Source organism: Stegodyphus dumicola, chromosome 1, assembly GCF_044657685.1.
Source record: "Stegodyphus dumicola isolate Sdum_Otavi_A_Nest chromosome 1, ASM4465768v1".
Lineage (NCBI taxonomy): Eukaryota > Metazoa > Arthropoda > Arachnida > Araneae > Eresidae > Stegodyphus > Stegodyphus dumicola.
The window spans coordinates 60,406,732-60,426,425 of record NC_140768.1 but is presented as its reverse complement, the minus strand read 5'-3'; the positions used below and the strand labels follow the sequence as shown (position 1 = coordinate 60,426,425).

General features: G+C 32.1%; 1 protein-coding gene across 4 annotated transcripts in view; it reads left to right on the top strand.

The window, feature by feature from the left end:
* Positions 1–19,309, top strand: part of LOC118200612 (glutamate receptor ionotropic, kainate 2-like) — an 82,514-nt gene extending 63,205 nt beyond the window's left edge. For all 4 annotated transcript variants that reach the window (XM_085815298.1, XM_085815292.1, XM_085815281.1 and 1 more), the window contains 3 exons: positions 3,070–3,295; positions 14,792–15,063; positions 19,036–19,309. In XM_085815298.1, coding sequence (XP_085671424.1) covers positions 3,070–3,295; positions 14,792–15,063; positions 19,036–19,182 — 645 coding nt within the window. In that variant the 3' untranslated portion in view covers positions 19,183–19,309. The remainder of the gene's footprint in view (positions 1–3,069; positions 3,296–14,791; positions 15,064–19,035) is intronic.
* The last annotated feature ends 385 nt before the right edge of the window (positions 19,310–19,694 follow it).

Here is a 19,694-nt window from a genome sequence, read left to right as displayed (position 1 = left end):
GGGTGGTCAGCCAAGACGATCTTGCGTCAGCGTGCTTTTTCCCGGGAGTATATGAGAAACAAATATATTTTTCTCTTCCTATAAGCAATATTAACAAAAAATACTTAACAGTTCGTTTAATAGCATTAAACACAGCAAAATCAAACAGTTCTACACCAATTAAAATGAATATTATACCAAAGTTTAAACCGCAGTGTGACTGGCATTTAAAATGAAATCAAAACTAAATATTTTCACTTATTTCTAAGCAATACAAGAAACTATGCTTTTAGTCTCTTATATAAAAACATTACCCAGAAATTTGAAAGCTGCAAATATTCATATTTCACGTTTAAAAAGGATTGACATTCCAGAGAAAGTTTTGCTTCTCAGATAAGATTCATCTTTATTGTATGGTTATCCACACATAGAGCAAGAGATAAGTATAGAGTAATCTAATTTACTTATGAATTTACTAAGATGGAATGAAAAGATGAGAAAAAATGACATGAACATTGTAGACATAATGTTCATTTCATCTTTCGTCATCTTTTCATTCCGTCTTAGTAAATTCATAAATAGATTAGATTAATTAACATATAACATATCCCACATTATTTACATTTGATTGTTTAGATCAGATAACTTTAAGATAAAAATATGTTACTTTTAAATTAATCTGAGAACACAGCAATATAAATGCATTTCGTTTCTTTGTTATTTGATTTGCAAATAGATTTTGCCATTATTTTATACGTAAATTAATAATATACAATACATATTATTATAATTTCTTCGTCATTCACAAATGAATGCAGAAACTTTCTCTCTCTCTCACACACAGTCATATATATGTATATATTCCAAAATAGTAAATATACGTATATTATTAAACAAATTAAAATCCAATATACTTATTACTTCATACTGCACATAAAAATGGGCTTGAATTTGCTTTTAAATCCAAACTGATTTTAATTTATTGTCTGGTTTATTATGAATATGGACATTATAAGAGATAGACTAACCCAGTGGGCGGGGCGCGCGTTACCGACATGTCGGCAAGAAAGAGTAGGGACGATCTGGTTTACTTTAACACTGAAACCTATGGCGTTTGTATCACATAACTCTTTTTAATTATTAAATGTGATACGTTGTATAGTGATTAGATTATGAAAGCCACCGTTTTTTCCAAATAGGATTTAATATATCTCATTAAAGCACTTTTTACTGCATTTTGCGCATTTTTTTCATGCGTAATTCTTGTACAAACATCTTTACTTTGGCAAAACGGTGAAAACTCTAAGCACAAAATTTATGAACTTAATTTTGCGTAAAAAAAGTAAATTTAAATAAGATTGATAGAATGTGATGCTTTGAAATTAATAAGGTAAAATTAAACAAGATCTGATAATTTTTAAAAAAATTTAATGACCATTTTCAGGCAGTGATTTTCAAAACTATAATAACATTACAAAACAATCATTTATTTGATTATATCATCATTAACTTAAAGTGGAATATTTATTTTAGTAATTTATAAAATTCGGAACACAAAATTTTCTGAATGTAATGAAGGGCAAAAAAAAGATAAGATAAAATCTAGAAGCACTCAGGTTTTATATTACGCCCAAAAGGAAACTTTTTTTTTTTTTTTTTTTTTTACCTATATTTATTGAATATTATGTTCTTCGCCCATAAACCACATACATTTGAAAACAGCATATCTTTAGAATTTCCGCACTGGAGATAAAACTGTTATTTTCCGTACAGTGCTCGCTCTGAAATGGTTGAGTTTGTTAATCAAACATTCGTTAAAGTTTTACAAAATATGAAATAGATTAAAACAAATTCGACATTCGGCCGTCCAGATGCCCATGTTCGGGTGGGGGATTACATTATTCAAAATTTGATGGCTCTAGGTACTGCCGTTTTGTCACAGTGCGAGAAACATACATGTATTCATGCAGATTCTTCATTATTTAATTTATTTAAATATAATACAGGGCTATAATATTTAATAACAACAATTTGCAAGGAGACACGGACATTTATAGTAAAACAGCGCAAAATGCCGCTTCGAAACTAACAGCTTTTCTAGGCTACCGCCCATTTGAGCTAATAAATTAAATTAACAGTAAATAAAAAAAAAAAAAACTTATGCAGAAGTAAAAGTAAATTAAAAAAAATAATCACTATAAAATACAAGCAAAATTAATTATTACGGTTAAATAAAATTTTAATATTAGAATTAAATGTATAAAAATTTTTAAGAAGTCAAAAGTGTTTATCACTATGATGTATTATGAAATATAATTAAAATAAAATTCCTCTATAGAAATTGTGCTATAATACTCATCTATAATTTTAAAAAAGCAGCACAATTTAGAATTTTAAACAAAACTTTCAAAAATTCGTTTTTAAATATTTTAGTATTTTTTACTTATTTACACGAATAAAAGCATAAAAATTGCAAGAGCAAACTGCTTGTTTGAAGTTTTCTATTAGTTCAGATTTAAAATATTATTTCCTAAAAGAAGTAGTTACAAATTTCCTTACAGCATAGGAAAAGGTAAAAAAATATCCAGCCCTGAAAGCATGCAATAGCTTTATAATTATTTGGAACTTTAATTATGCTTGATAAATATACTAAATTTTTAAAAATCAATCTCAATTTCAAAAATAAAAATATGTAGAAATTCTAGTTTGTGAAATGAGGCGCTACAACTAGCTTTTCCTTGACAACTATACACGCTGCAATAGGCAACCACTGTTAAATTTCTGCAAGTCGTCCCTATTCCTACGGATGTGATCAAGGTGACAGCCGGGAACGCCTCAGACGAGGGAGAAAACCCATTTGGGTTAGTCTATTTCTTATTAGGACCATGATTATGAAACGGTGACGTAATCGTTTTGCAATCTATCAATCCTTCGTAATCAATTTCGCAATCCTTCGTAAGCTATATGTAATCTTTATGATTTTTGAATGAAAATAAAAATGTAAGGGAGCATAAAAAATTAATTTTGCGTCCTCAGTATTGCATATTCATTTCTTCTGCATAATTTAAATTAATTATTTTTCTCTTACAGAATTCCAACATGAGCACCTATAAAAAAATGCACAAATTCATGATGAAACACGCAAGTGAAGTATTTGTTTCAGACAATACTGAAGGGATTAATAAAGTCAAACAGGGCGACTATGCATACTTGATGGAAGCTACATCTATTGAATATAATACTGAACGTGAATGTAATCTTACTCAAATCGGAGGCCTTTTGGATTCAAAAGGTTATGGAATAGCTGTTAAAAAAGGTGAACTTGAGTAAAGTTTATCAACTCTTTTGATCATTAAAGCAGAAAGTAATATTCTGCATTGTAATTCTTATACTTGGGATTTGCTTATAAATTTAAGTCCTTGAACAATCTAGCTGTGCTAATATGATATGCAGGACATAATGTATATATATACATTTATATATATACACATATACGCTTTTATTTTATAAATTAAAAAAGGTTGATGAAGATGAGAAACAAACAGATTCTTTCCATATTATTTTAAATAGTATTGTTCATCAGGGGAAGAGTTAGAACATAAGCATGATTCTGAATTACAATGGTATTTCGATTATTTGAAACGAATGAAATTATGCTAAACGATTTGTTTGGATATTGATTTTCAAACTGAAAAATAATGCTCTGGAACAACTATTTCTGCTCGAAAACTTACATTATTTATTAACTCTCGAAATAATATTAATAATAATCAGTTAGCAATAATATCCTGCCTGTTATAAAGAGATGTTTTCGTTAATTTATGACGTCTAAAATCTTTCATCTCTCTTCAGTATTATAAAAATGCTTTGTTCATCAATGAAAAAAAATTATTGAAACTATTATTTGGACTTTTTAAATAAATACCTTGCACCAAGCATTTCTTTTTGTTACAAACAAAATAGCTTTTTAACATCATGTAACATGCCGATTTTCAAACTCTACTATACCTTTCGCCGCTTGCAAATTTTGTTTCTTGCGCACATTATCATCTGCATTCAAACTAATATCTTACAGCATAGTAATTTTTTTAAATGGCCGAGCGCTTTATCGCATGATGAAATATTATAGTTGTTAGAAATAAACTTTATTTTATTTTTATGATGTATGTGCCAAAGCAATGCTATAGTTATAGACTCTATGTTCCTTAATATACATGAGTAGCTCTTTCTTTCTTTCTTTTTTTTTTTTTTTTTTTTTTTTTTTTTTGCTGAACGGCAAAAGTTTAGTGAGTCAAATTTAATAAACATGTAACGTGCATTTGCGATTTGCTTTTTTTTCTACCATATTTATTACAAAATATATCTTCCATTTAAATAATTCCTATCACGTTATCAGCACAATATGCTCTAAAGAAGTTTATTTGGCAGAAACGAAGAAGAAATTTTTATTTCTTCCGAAAGGAAAAGAAGCAACATCCACAGCGCCCGCGTAGCTGAGTCTAACACGTTGAAAGTGACCCGATGGAAGAAATTAAGATTCATAAACTCGACGGAGATAATTACAATGCTTGGAAAATCTGAGCACGAGCTGTTTTAGTTAAAAAAATGCTGGGAAGCGATTGATCGAGGTTACGGTGCTGAATTAAAGAATGATGAAAAGAAAATTAATGAGAAAGCTTTAACCTTCCTATTCTTAGTGGTTGAAGACTAGTTCTTAGATGACATCGCTGACTGTGAAAGAGCGAAAGAAGCGTGGGATGCTTTAAAAGACATCCATGTAAAATCTGGACTTCTGCATTCTTTCCAACATTTAAAGGAATTTTTTACTGTAACTTTAAAACCAGGAGAAAGCGTCAGTTCTTATCTATGTTGATTGATGGACCCATCATCAGGGGAAGAGTTAGAACATAAGCATGATTCTGAATTACAATGGTATTTCGATTATTTGAAACGAATGAAATTATGCTAAACGATTTGTTTGGATATTGATTTTCAAACTGAAAAATAATGCTCTGGAACAACTATTTCTGCTCGAAAACTTACATTATTTATTAACTCTCGAAATAATATTAATAATAATCAGTTAGCAATAATATCCTGCCTGTTATAAAGAGATGTTTTCGTTAATTTATGACGTCTAAAATCTTTCATCTCTCTTCAGTATTATAAAAATGCTTTGTTCATCAATGAAAAAAATTTATTGAAACTATTATTTGTTACCGAAAGTTATCGCCTTGCGGACACGGACTTGCGGAAGAAGAAGTTGCCCTCATTATGTTAATGGGTTTGCCCAAGGAATATGAAGACCTTATCCTCAATTTAGAACCCGAGGAAGGTACGTTTTGAACTCAAATCGTAAAATCGCGTCTCATCGTTGAAGACAAAAAGTTACTGCGCTACACAGAAGTGAAATCAAAAGTTGCTACCATTGAGGTCATGAGAGAGAAAGCCCTCAAAACTCCATATAAGTACAGAATTAAAACTATGCAGCCATTACAGAAACAGCATAAAAATGCTGACAGAAATTCCGTTGCTTTTCTTGAGGGGAGTGTGGTCATATTGCCAAAAATTGCTCTGCTATTAAAGCCCCACATGCAAAAATCATTTCTAATGAAGTATATCAAGCACTATTTGTTGATTCTTGCTGTGAAAAATCTGTCTGTGAGCGGTACCTTGATAGCGGAGCCACTGAACATATGTGTTCTCAAGAGCAGAAATTTATGAATTTAGTTATGAACGTTCAACTAGATTACTTCAGTTGATACATACTGACGTAATTGGACCTATCACACTTACATCAAAAGGTGGATCAAAGTACGTCGTTACCTTTGATGATGAGTACTCAAAGTATGCTGTGTTAAAACCATGAAATCTAAAGATTGCGTCCTTCAAAAATTCTTGGAATATAAAACAAATATTGAAAATTTCCATGGACTCAAAATAACCACTCTACGAAGTGATAATGGAGGGGAATATGTCAACAATGAATTTGATGATTTCCTAACTAAAAATGGAATAACAAGACAACTCACAGTTCCCCGGACAGCACAACAAAACGGAGTTGCAGAAAAACTGAACCATACTCTATTTGATATGACTAGATGTCTTCTAGATTTCAACATCCCACTAGAATTGTGGGCAAGTGCTGTGACTACTGCCTGTTATTTGCGCAACAAGTGTCCACCAAAATCTATTGAAGAACTCTAGACCAAGAAGCCTGTGCAAAGTAGTCACCTGAGAATATTTGGCTGTCGAGGTTTCGCTCTAATTGATCAAAAGCTGCAGAAAGAAAAGCTAGAGAAGCATGCTCAAGAATGTGTGTTTATAAGATATCCCGAAGGTGTAAAAGGGTACAAAAATCAACAGGATATCAAAAATAGATTTTGAGTTATAACAATTTATTTAACTAATTTTTGCAATTTTCGTTGTTCTTGGGAAAAGGGGTGAAGGAAGCAGTTTCTCGTCAACTTTTAGGCTGTCTTTTTCACTGATGAGAGGCATTTCCAGTGGGGTGATATAGGTTTTCCGGTTCGGCCGCCTCGCATGTGTTTATTTGGCAGACGTTTTGGAGATGCGTCAATTAGTGGTTGAATTAACGCCTTGAAAATGAGAAATTTTTACAGTGCATAAGGCGGTGGGTTGAAAAATAAGTTTTTTCTCAATTTCTTGCGCTTGTTGGCAAATGTGGCAGAGTTTCAGATCTAAAAGAAGTTGCAGTAAGGAATATCTTTCTTTTGGTTGGTGGCTCTCGAATCGGTTGTACGTGCTTCCACAGCTGCGAGATGAGGGGCATTAATTTTGCTTCTCGTGGCTTAAGCATGAGAATACCTTACGCAGTTTAGTCATCATCGGGTTTTACTTTACCATCTACGTACTACAATAAAAATAGGAGTAGCGGTTTATTACAAGCTTTCCATTTAGGGAAGTATGCTGCTAATTAAAAAAAAAAAAAAAAATGCGAGCTTTCTCCACTGGCCATTTTGTTGTTAGAATCGTCAGCCTGTCATTTTTTATCCTCTAAAGAAAAATAAATCCGCCTCCAATCTTGCCTGTAGCCTGCGGGAGATCCTAACTGGACATTTTCCATCTTGTGTTCCTGAATGCTCTTTCGGACCTGCTGAAGAGCGATTCCTGAATTTCCAGTTACCTTCCCCGTCGATGATATTTTGTGTTCCTATATGCTCCTTCGGACCTTCTAAAGAGTGATTCCTAAATTTCTAGTTTCCATCTCAGACGATGTTTACCAATATCTCACCGTTGGATTCAGGATGTAGCTTCTCCAGTTTGCTTGTTCCTGCGGCGGCGACCATGCTACCTTTCTTCTTGTCTTCGGGCTCTCTGTCTTTATGAAATATCTAGGACGCTTCCGGAGATAAAGATAAATATGACCTCTATTTTTGTTTGGTTTATAATACCCAGGTTAATGGTTAAAATTTCAGCCTTATTTAATTGAGAAACATTTTTGCTCTTTACTAAGTTAGGAGATTTTTAGGGTTGCCTAGGTGATCTGATCAGTTTAAGAAAATTGCTTTTCTATTCAGTACCTATGGAGTTTCTCCATGTTAATGATAAATGCTTAAAGTAAAATTTAAGATGTCTAAGAAGTAAAAAAAATCTTGAAAACAAATGTTCTGTTATTGATGTTTCATACCCCCGTTTCCGCTACGAGGTTTAACAGTTAAAGGCAGTACTAATTTTACGCAATATAAGAATTTATAATACTTAATTCTTCCTGTTACCTACTTAATTCCATAATGTTATGATGTTATGAAACAACTGTGTTATTGTTATGGAGGCCGGTGGCGAAGTGGCTAACGCATCGCGCAGCAGCACCACAGGTCCGGGGTTCGATTCCCGGGCTGGGCAAGGTAGACTCAGCCTTTCATCCCTTGATTTCCATCACTTGGGTCGATAAAATGAGTACCAAGTTCGCTTGGGGACTAAACACTAGGGGTCTTGCGACAAGCTGACCACTTGCATTCAGGGCATATGCTTACGTAACCCGGCGCCCACGGTCATGAAAGCAGATTCGGGCACTGCAGGCCTTGGCTCATTAGGGTTGTTACGTCACTGAGTTTAGTTTGGTGTCCTTGGTATGAGGTGGAATGTCCCAATGTTCAGTTTACAAGAACTGCTATTCCTTCTAATTACCTTGAGAAACATCTAATAATCCTGAATGGTAACAGGGAGCTTACTCAAGCCATGTTCGTGTCTGTGTGGAATAAACGACACAAGTACGAAGGGTTAAATACCCTTTATTCTCCACGAATTACAGGTGCTCCCGTATTTCGGGATACAAAGACCAACCACTTGTGGTCTGAACGTAAGAAAATAAGAACTACTAGCTAAATAAATTTAAATACAACTAACATCGAATACTTTACACAAATGAATGACACTAAGATTGGCCTTTCAGATTATTACGTTTGTAGACCGAAAACTGCGAAAACCTACAATGCGTCTTAGATATCAAGAGGACTAAACCTCTGGCCTTAAAGGCGTAGAGCAGCTGACTAAAAGCATGCGTGAATAAATGGCAAGAAGGCTCACTCTCCTAACTCTGTTCATGGCGAAAAGCCACAACTTGAATACTTAAGCTTTAGCAAGCACAATTTGCATAAACAGATTAACGCGTTTATTCTGGCTGGAAATGGAAAATAAGAGAGGACAGTAAAGTTTTAAAATAAAAGTTAATAAAACTTAAGATCTTTATAAGTTATGTACGTAAAGTTTAAGAAAATAGTTTTTTATTTGTTTTATTGATATATTATGTCTCCCGAGAGGCCAATTATAACATATTTAATTGTATTTCTCTTAATCTGCCTAAGTTAAAAATAAAATCATAAGCTATATTTAATTTTCAAATGTTTGTTTTATTGATATATTAAGAAGTAGGATTTTATTCTTTGTTCACGACCTTCACCAGTCTTTAGTTATAAAGGGTTGTTCGGTTTAATTTACACAACGTAAAAATTGATCGAGAAATTTATATGTTAGATGCAAATTTTAATTTTTTGGTGGTGTCTGCTTCAAAGCACCATACAACATGCCTATCTAAATGGCTTACTCAAGGAAGGCATATACATGATAAAACCTGAAGGATCTCAAGAGCAAAGTAAAGAACATCTAGTGTGCCATTTAAAAAAGGCTTGTATGGCTTAAAGCAATCAGGAAGACAATGGAATGAATGTTTTGATACTTTCTTGAAGAACTGTGGACTGTCACGCTCAAAATGTGATCCATGCATTTATTACCATCCAAGCAAAGTATTATATCTTGGTATCTATGTAGGTGATATGTTAATTGGTGAGACCCTAGAGGAAATAACCACATTTAAGCATGTTGTGCAAATATTCAAAGCCAAAGACTTTGGTGAAACAAATGAAATACTGTCTGTGATGATCCAGAAGCATATTGATGGCACTTTAACATTAGATCAGACAGCTTACATAGAAGAAATTCTGGAAGTGTTCAAATTAGAATCAGTCAGGGGAGTATCAACACCCATGGATCCCACTGTAAAACAACAAAAGGTAGATGATGAAGAGTGGAGATATATAAAAGCAGAAATAGACCAAATTCCATATAGGCAAGCCATAGGTAGCCTGTTATACCTTGCTTGCGAAACACGTCCTGACATTGCATTTAGACATCCTGACATGTACCTATATGAGCTAGTTTAATGAGAAGCCATCTGAATTTCACTGGAGGAGTGTTAAACATCTTTTACTCTATCTTAAAGAGACCAAACATCTATCTCTTACATTCAGAAAGACAGGAAGAGCCCGTGAAACATTCTCTGATGCTGATAAGGTCGACAGAAAGTCCTTCAGTGGATGTGTTCTGATCTTACGTGGTGCTGCAATATATTGGTGCAGTAAGAAGGAGTCTACTGTTGCCCTATCGTAGGCTGAAGCCGAATTTGCGGCTGCTGGGCTGGCTGCAAAGAAGTATTATGTATAAGGGGACTGTTAAATGAACTGAGGATATTGAAGTTTATCGCATCGCCCTCAGTTATAAAAGTACACAACCAAGCAGCTATGTTCATCGTAGAAAACCAAACTACATCTGAACGCAGTAAGCACATGGACATCAAGCATCAATTCATCCGGGATTATACTGAGCAAGATGTGATTAAATTGGAATATGTAAATTCCAAGGAAAACATAGCTGATCTTCTGACTAAAAACATTTCGAACACAGTGTTAACCGAGAAAATATTTAGGTTTTCACAAATAGCGCTTCCATGTGTAACATGAAAGGTGCCTGTGTATGCTCATAACACTTGTAAATTTCTTTTACCAATTTTTTATTGTTCAGTTATGAAGAGTTTCTGTAAGTTCCTTTTTTCTTAATTCGCTCATTTTGAAGATTATATTTCATAAATTTAAGTGAAAGTTTTTTAGGCATATTTTGGCAAGGAGGAGCGTTAGAAATAAACTTTATCTTATTTTTATGATGTTATATTTGCCAAAGCAATGCTGTAATTATAGACTCTATGTTCGTTAATATTCATGTGCAGCTCCATTTTTTTTTTTTTTTGCTGAATGGCAACAGTTTAGTTAGTCAAGTTAAGAAACATGTAACGTGCATATGTGATTTGCTTTTTTTCTACTATATTACAAAATAAATCTGCCATTTAAATAACTCCTATCAATAGTAACATATAGACTGCCTATTTCTATACACATTTTTCAAACGATAACATACGTTTCCTATATTTTGATACTTTTTATAACATTTTACGTTACGAAAATGCAAATATACATTGGAGCATTTAAAACTGGAATTCCTTTTGAGTTGATTGGTTCGGTTTATTTGATTACTGTAAAGCACGCGAGGGCTATCTTGCCTAAGAAGAAGGATACTTTCTTGGAGGAATATCTAAGTCTCTTTTGGTTGAATTTTAATTATACTCATTATAATTATACTCATTATCTTTCATCTCGTCGGCTTTTCCAATTAACCTAATGTCTCTGCAATGTTTATCCATTTTAACCTTAGTCCAATATAGATGATTACTCATTTATGCATAATTTGTAATAATGCAAATTATTTTAAACGATTTAACATATCATTCAATGCTAATACTGGGGTTTGCCAACATTCTTTATCAATAATTTTAAGGCCGGTTGCAGTTTGAGAATGTTTGGCAGAGTTTCTTACATTATTCTGTTTCTGCATATGAATTTGGTAACTTTCATGAATAAAAAAAAGGTTGTCATAATAAGTATAGAGTATTATTTACGTGTTAATTCTTAAAATTTCGTAACATTCTTCTAGAATAATTTTCATAAATTAGACGAACTTTTTGAAAAAGACTTCCTGAAAAAGACTGAAGCATTATCAATTTTATTTCATTGTTCAATCATTTTTTTTTTTAACTTACATTTTATTCCAAGACTGATTTCCAGGTTTCTTTCTGCTTCATAGACTTTTGTTTTTAATTTTTATATTAGACAGCTGGCCACCTTAATTCGCAGTATTTTGCACGACAATGTTAGTTTTTAATTGAATATTTTTTTATTATTAATCTCTCTTTGTATATATACATATTGGCATCCCTAATCTAAATAATGAACTTACTTGTAAAGGGTATATCCATCTCTTCAAGCTAAATTCACATTTATCATAGATGTCGAAATTTTTCAAGCAGAAAAATAATCAAGGAGTTTAAAATTCATATAAAAAGTTTAAAATCTGAAGATTCGGTTCATTCGTTGGTAGAAATCTAAAATATTTAGCTATATCTGCAAGTGATCGTAATATTTTAATGGATTATACTGAGCTAATTTTTCGGAATCCCATTTCTGTCATTGAGTATCCAAATGTAACGATTGAGAGGTACGCTTCAAGTCATCTAATTATCGAAAGGCACAAATGATTGTGACCTTCCGACATTCCTGCAGAGAATACCCAGAAAGGAAAACAGTTATCGAAAGTTTATTACTAAAATGTGAATTTGGACGAAACACTACGGAAGCTAAACAGCAATATTTCCAACATTTTGAAAATATTGTGTATGAAACATAACGGTGTAAATATTATTTTTTGCATTAAAATGAGTTCTGAAAAATTAGAGTTTCTAATTTTTTTTATTTGCAGTACTGATTTCTTAGAAAATCTTTTTGTATTATATTTGTGAAGCTTTATGTAGCAAGCTAAAATGCTTTAGGAATCCCTTGTGCATGAAGTTACTGCAACAAGCAAATACGTGTTACATCATGGGATCTGATCAGGTACTAGTATCAGAATCTGTGACTGTCTTAGAAATGGTAACAAGAATTAATGTAATGATTTAATGGGTGCTGATGCTGAAATTAATTGTAAAACCTTTTAAAATACAGTTAATCTCTGGTAGAGAATGCCATCAATAGTACTTTTAGAATGTTATAAGAAAAAAACAAAATATGATCTGTAAATTCTGATGCGCGTAAAAGTATACTTCGATTTATATAAATTTAATTTGTTTTCAAACGGTTTCGTATGTAATACATTAAATTCCACAGGATAGCATGTTTGTTTTCCTCTGAATGTTTTTTGAATACTTGAATGCAACTTCACTCAAGCCTTCCTCTAGCTAAAAAGAATAAGATATTAATCATTTCTAGTTATATTATACAAACTTACCACTTGTCTAGGCAATATGCACAAGCACCCTGGAAGCAGATATCAGGGCACTTCCGGCCATGGCTCTCTAAGGGCTGTTTGTGACTCAGAGTTTAGTGTTTAGTTTCAGTTATATTATTGTTTGATGCATTACGGTTAAAAGCAGTATTTTAAGAAACATCAAAAACTATGCTAACTATGCTTTAATTAATATGTTACAAATGAAGAACTCTTTTCAGTTGTAATCATATCTTAAATTATAATGTGTCTTCACAATATGATATTTTATTAACTTTATAAAGCTCCTATTAGCATGTTACTGATTTGTGCATATGTCTTAGAAAAGCAGACCAGACAAAATGTAAAATTTAGACCTTTATTGCAGCTTTAATAAATAACAACTGCTATGCACAAAACAAGTTGAAACAGTTCCAGCAGAATCCAAATCGATCTAGTTCTCAAAATTGGATCGATTGTTGTTTATTTGATCTCAAAATTACAGAATTACTTAAGGAGCAGTTACACGGTGGTCTAGTCATCATTATTTAATAGCGTAAGGCGTTCATTAATACCGAATCTGTGAACAGGGTGTAAGTCGTAGCCAATCAGGGAAAGTGAAGTTATGTGCGCTTTAATGAGTAGCCAACTGAGAGAAATTGTAGATCGAATAACAGTTCGTGTTTGTTTCGCTCTGACTGTTTGGTTCTTATAGCAGGTTGGCATAAAGTTGAACGGTTCACCATGACGGAAGAATTTTAAATTTCAATCTAATTAGTTTAATCTGTGATTATTTCTAATTTAAATATTTTTAATTGATACAATTGTTTGATAGATAATTATTTTTAATTGTCTGAAATTATTATTTATTTAACTCTCATCACTGAAACAAGCTTGAATCTTCTTCAAGTAGCTGCCATTTTGAGTTATGTTATCTTAGTCCGGCATCTCGGATTAACATCTGCCATTTTGTTTTCTTTAGATGTTCCGTCTTGTAGACTCACACTGCCTACCATTGCAAGAATGCAGATTCAAAAACTGCCTGGCCCGTACCCAGGACGTCTAGCTTGATAGCTACGTGCTTTTAACTACTGAGTCATTATTAAAAAAAACTGAAAAGTGTTCAGTGAATTTATCGATAGAAAGAGCAAATTTAAGCGGAAAAAATTATTAATGGGGAAAATAGAATAAAGACGGAGGCACATTTTCTTAATTTTGAAACGTTTATTATTTTTTTTTCGTGTTTGATTCCTTGTGATTGGTTGGTTCTTATAGCAGATTGGCATAAAATTGAACAGTTTGAAAATTTAGGCAAAATCCTTATACTAGTTTCTGTGACGTAACAAGGTCTGGCTGACTGACAACGAAGCTTGGCTTATGCCACTTAGACCACAAAGCCGTCGTTCGAACGATCACTTATAACAAACTCGTTTCATCGGTTTAAAAAATGACGCAATAGAACTGCAAGTTTGTTCACTGGGAAAAAAACCAACAGTGTTGTGTTATAAGTTAGTGTAATTACATGGTAGAATTTAAAGAAATTTTTCAGACATGAAAGAGCAACAGGACTACTGAAACACACTGGTAAAATAGCTAAAGTTCAGAATAGCCAAAGTTTGTGAAAGGCTGTTTCTGGGAATGCAAAATATGATATAATATAGCAGAAAATTGCTAAATGATGTTTACGTAGCAATAAAACTTGTCATCAAGGTTTGTTAAATTTTTAATAGAGTTGCAGTCGATGATATCTACAAAAATACAAAATTGCACAAATCACAAAATAATAAATCGAAGCAAACACTTAATAAAATTATTACTTAAAAATAAAAATTATAGAAAACAGAAGAAATTTAAGCAGAATAGTAAAAAAATAAGGTAAAAGCAAATTGTAAATAATTAATAACAACTACACAACAATAAAATGAAAACTTATATAAAAACAAACGTAAATATATAAATACACATACTTACATTTACACCAAAATTAAATACTTTTGGTATGAGTAACAAATCTAAAAACATAGTGTTAAAGCCTTTATATACGGCAGGGGCAAAATGTGGTATAAAATTCATTTCATATCAGTCTTCCCTAATAATGAAACTGAGCTGCAACCAAATTAACCACAAATCTAAGCAAAATTAAATAAGGATTTGAATGTATCAATTCGAGTGTTTAGCTTAAAATTGATTTCTCTTCTTCATACAGGTGACCACAAACTGCGGAACTGGCTTACAGGTGGGATTCTGAGACTCCAACAAGAAGGTCAACTCCATACCTTGAAAGAACGCTGGTGGAAACAGAAGAAGGGAGGAGGCAGTTGTTCACAAACTTCGAAAGCTTCAGGATCTGTCAATGAATTAGGATTAGGGAATGTCGGCGGTGTTTTCGTAGTTATGCTGCTCGGAATATGCTTGTCAGCCTGCGCTGGAGTGGCAGAGTTTTTCTGGTTTCAGAGAAAACTGGAAAAAGATCCCGAGGTCAGTTTGAGATTCTAAATTAATCTTACTAATTTCACGCGTTTTAAGTCGCTTGGTTATGACTACTTAGCAATTTTATTTCTTGATCGTTAGAATGATAGATAAAATTGAACAGTTTGAAAATTTAGGCAAAATTTTTATACTAGTATATAAATAGCGAGAAAATGTTACTTTTATTGCATTTAAGTATCAGTATATGTTTAAGTAACAGTATATGTGAAACAAAAGAATCAGTAGTCTAAAACAGGTCTGCTGCACTTGAAAATATCACGAATAGTCGTTTTTAAACCTTACAGAATAAGGAAACATTCCTCTTGATTATTATAATCTGGGAAAAATAAGTCTATGCAGAGTCTAATGCGTTTGAAAATTTAAGTAAGATGCACTATCCTATTCCTATTAATAAACATAGGTTATTTAAATCTGAAAAGTGAGACAGTAAACTCTAAAATTTCTAGTTATCAACATTGAATTCGAATGCTGAATAAAATTGGAATTTATTTCTATCTTCAGAAAGTCATTTATAATCAAAGTGGTATACCTCTAAATGTCTCCATCTGAATGAGTGGTGCATATACAGCTGTTCTAATGTCATGTCTGTGTGTGTGGGGGGGATATACATAAAATGTTTCATTCTGAAAAATGAAATAAAAGATATGTACAAAAATCAAATATTTGAAAATATTGACATATATTTTAGAGACACCAAACAGATTTAGCGGATTTTTCAAGACAGCCCAGATTTACTGCAGTGTTCCACTTATGAAATATGTCCCAGAAAATGTGCTGGATTCTGTGAATAGTCGACGCGAATTATATTAGAAGCACTTCGTACGATTATAGACATTTGTATGGAATCAGAAATATTTAAATAAATAATCGTAAATTCTAGTTTAAGGAAATCCACAAAATTAAAAATGGATCGCCTTAATTTAAAATACTTGAAAGATTAGACAGAACCATTAAACCCTCTTATAAATTTTAAAATGACTACATCTGGGAAATGTCGTAGAGGGAAAAAATGTGGAAGAAAAGTGTTAGATGAAAACGTATAATAAAGGTGTGAAAATACACGATAAAGGTGATATGATAAGAAATATTTATATGAAATTCCGTATTTAGGGATAAGTGTAACAGTTAAAACGTTAAACCCTTTATAAGAGTGAAACGAAGCGAAATGGATTGAAATTTTTTCTATTATCAGAACAAACATATTTATTTCAAATATCTCATTAATAATATAACTCTGCTTACTAGGAATATTCAGTCAGATACCATGTATTTTAATAAAAAAATTTTAATAGGAAAGTAATATTAATGAAATAGAGATAGCATTATTTGTACTGAGGGAAAAATGACTAGGTTATAATTGATAAATTTGTTTGATTCTTAAGTTATCAAGTGGGGGTCTAACTAATAGTTAGATTTGATTCTTAAGCTTTATTAAGGTAGACAGATAAAAAATGCAAACCATATATGTATTCTAAATTATCATTTTAATATTTATACTTCTTTCAAACAATTCAGAATAATTATCTTTATATTAACATAATGTGTTTAATATGGGAATCCCTTGGTTCGATATTAAGTACCTTAGAGAAATCTTATATAATACCTAACAACATTAAAATAATAAGTAAATTTCTAGTTAGAATTATACTAATTAACACATAAATCAATTTAGAGTTTTTCAAGACATTATTCAGTACACGAAAAAGAGGTGAGGTGTAATTACGGAGGCTGTCTTGAATGATTTCAGCGAAGATTAAGTGATCTATATCAGATAACAGTCGAGAAGGTAGTTAGATACGAAAGGATTTGACCCTAATATACAATTTCCACTCTGGGCAAGATAACACAACACTGAACCGTCGAATTCAAAATCAAAATCAAAACTAAAGTAGTTGACGAAACACAGCTTCTTATTAAGGTGTAGTAGACAGGTTCATTTCATCGCACACTAAAGTTTGGCAATTAAAAGAAAGTTAGATAATCGTCACACGACGCAACTGAATCCTGGTGCACAAATTCCTCTTTGGGAAACAGTCGGCAGTACAGGATTATTGAAGCCGGACTTAAAACCAAGTTACTCGATGAAACACAGTATTTTCTTAAGCTGAGAATGACTATAAAAGCAACACAAGGCATAAATTTTGAAATCTGCCAAGCAATCCGCACCAAGTGCTGCAATTTATTATAGATGTTTCTTTCACTTTCGACTCCACTTCATAACCTCAGGAAACTCTATTACTGCTGGAAGTCATTAAGATCAGGTTTCTTCATGACTTCGAGGAGTAATAGAGTTTCATGAGTTTATGATCCGGTTTCTTCATATTAAGTAAAATCAAGTTAATCTGCCCGACTTCCACACTATCTCCCTCGTTTCAGTATTCCATTTGCTTTTTTCACATCTTTTTATCTCACCAATTCCTAAGTATTTATCCATCTGTTAATCATTAATCAAAACTGATACTTAAGGCAATGAGAGAAATTTTAACTTCTCAAAAAGATCTCCTGCAGCGGGGAAGGAAACGAAAAGGGCAAATCACAAAGAATGATTCTTAGAAAAATAGTTTATTATCTTATTACCAATTCCAAGCTCATTCCCACAACAGCTGGAGTCGAAACTCCACAGAGAAAACTCCTTTTTTCGAAGCCGTCGTCCTTTCATTTCAGTTCACAAAAAGGAGTTGTAGAATATTTTATTCATTTTTCCTCAATTCCAGATTCGCTGGCTATTTCCCTATTTCGAGCCGAATTTTCTCAAAGGAGTGCATTTTTTTCAATGCATCGTTCTTTCATTATCACCGAGTCCTCAGCTACGCAACCATTTAGTTAATTAGGTACTCAAGAAAGTAAGCAATATCCCAACTTTTACGACGGAAAACACTAAAAGGAAGAGTGTTACATTCCCCCTTCCAAAGTTTATTCTGAAAGTTTTCGCATAAACCTATTTCTTGGAGCCTGGAAACCTACTTTATAGTGGGAAAACACAATTTTTCATCCTTTTGTTTTTCAAACGAAACTGCAAACACAACCATTGTGTCTTGTAGATAGTGACTTTCCCTGAAATCAAGCTGCTGCATAACACATACGAAAGCTTACATTTTAACAATTTGTCTAATTATTGTATGCAAAATTGCTGGTCAAAAGGGCAACAATTAGTTTAGTGCAAGAAAGATACTTTCATATTCATTATCTGCCTCCTGTAACTCCTCACGTAATTTTTATATCTGAATTCGAAATCTGAATCTTCTGTGTAATTAAAAAATTAACCAGCATATTAAATGACTCTTAAAACTTCAAAACGCTCATTTTGCAGTTTATAAAACCCCTGTATTATAGAAAGCTTAAGAAGAAAACTTATTAATTTATTCAAGTTTTCAAATAAATTAATTTTACCAAAGGTGAAAAAAAAGGATTGGTAGAAATTTGTACTTTGCACAAATCACAATTTTAAGTTTTCAGAAACTCACAATTTTACAAGATTTTAAATTTTCAGAAAGTCACAATTTTAATAACTTTAGGTATTCTAAAAATTACATTTTTACTAATTTTAGATTTAAAATTGCAGTTTTAAATTTTCATAATGCCGTCTAAAATTTTGCAGATTCATCAATACATTTTATGTCAGTAAATATATGTATAATAAGTACGCTTATGTTAATAGGTAATATTTATGTAGAATACGTAATTACTTGTGTCTACGTCTATAGATATTTTTGCTTTTGAAATATAGGTTTATGCGTATTATAGAAGAAAAAATGAAAATGTGCTTGAGAAAGCAGACAAAAAATATTTTAGTACTACTTGATGGAATATTTTCTTACAAAGCAAAGTCTTATTGCAGTCAGATCCGTTTCCTTACCCTCTGTTTAAGTTCTTAGGATAATCTTGCTTTGCTGATCCATCATCAGCTATTGTATTAAATAGTTTCAGCAATTTATATAATATAAACTTATTTGATTACAGATGTCAATGTTCAAACTCTTGATGCGAGAAATTAAATACGCTGTTACATGTGGCAGCTCCTCGAAACCAGCGCCTAAAATGAAAAAGCAATTCAAAGAAGGAGGTGAAGTGTCGAAAGGTTTTCCCGGTTATAGTTCATTAGAATGAGAATTAGTGTACTTTTGATTTCATTATATACATAAATTTGTATTATATCCCATATTTTTATTCTCCACTTTTGTGAAAGATTTGATTGTGAATTTGTTCACCATTCAATAAAAGCACAATTGATGTATTGAATTAATTATTCATTACAAATATTTGCAGGTCTTCTACTGCTGGTAAATTCCATAAGCTCATATTTTAAATCAGAGTTAAAGGCGATGTTGCTTGACTGAAGAATTATTATGTTGGCTATAATTTGGCACATTCTGAAATTTGTCGACGTCTACTTAGGTGATTTCGTTAATACATACATACCAAAATCTGTACAGTATTCAAAAAATAATAAAAATAATTTTAAAATAACCAAAATATCAGAAAATATTTATAGGGTTTTTCAGAAAAAAAGTTATAAAATTTCATTCATTTTCAAATAAAAGTTTTATACATACAATCATCTACTATGTGAAGGATTAAGAATTTCAATTTAATAAACTACTAAATAAACAGAAAAAGTG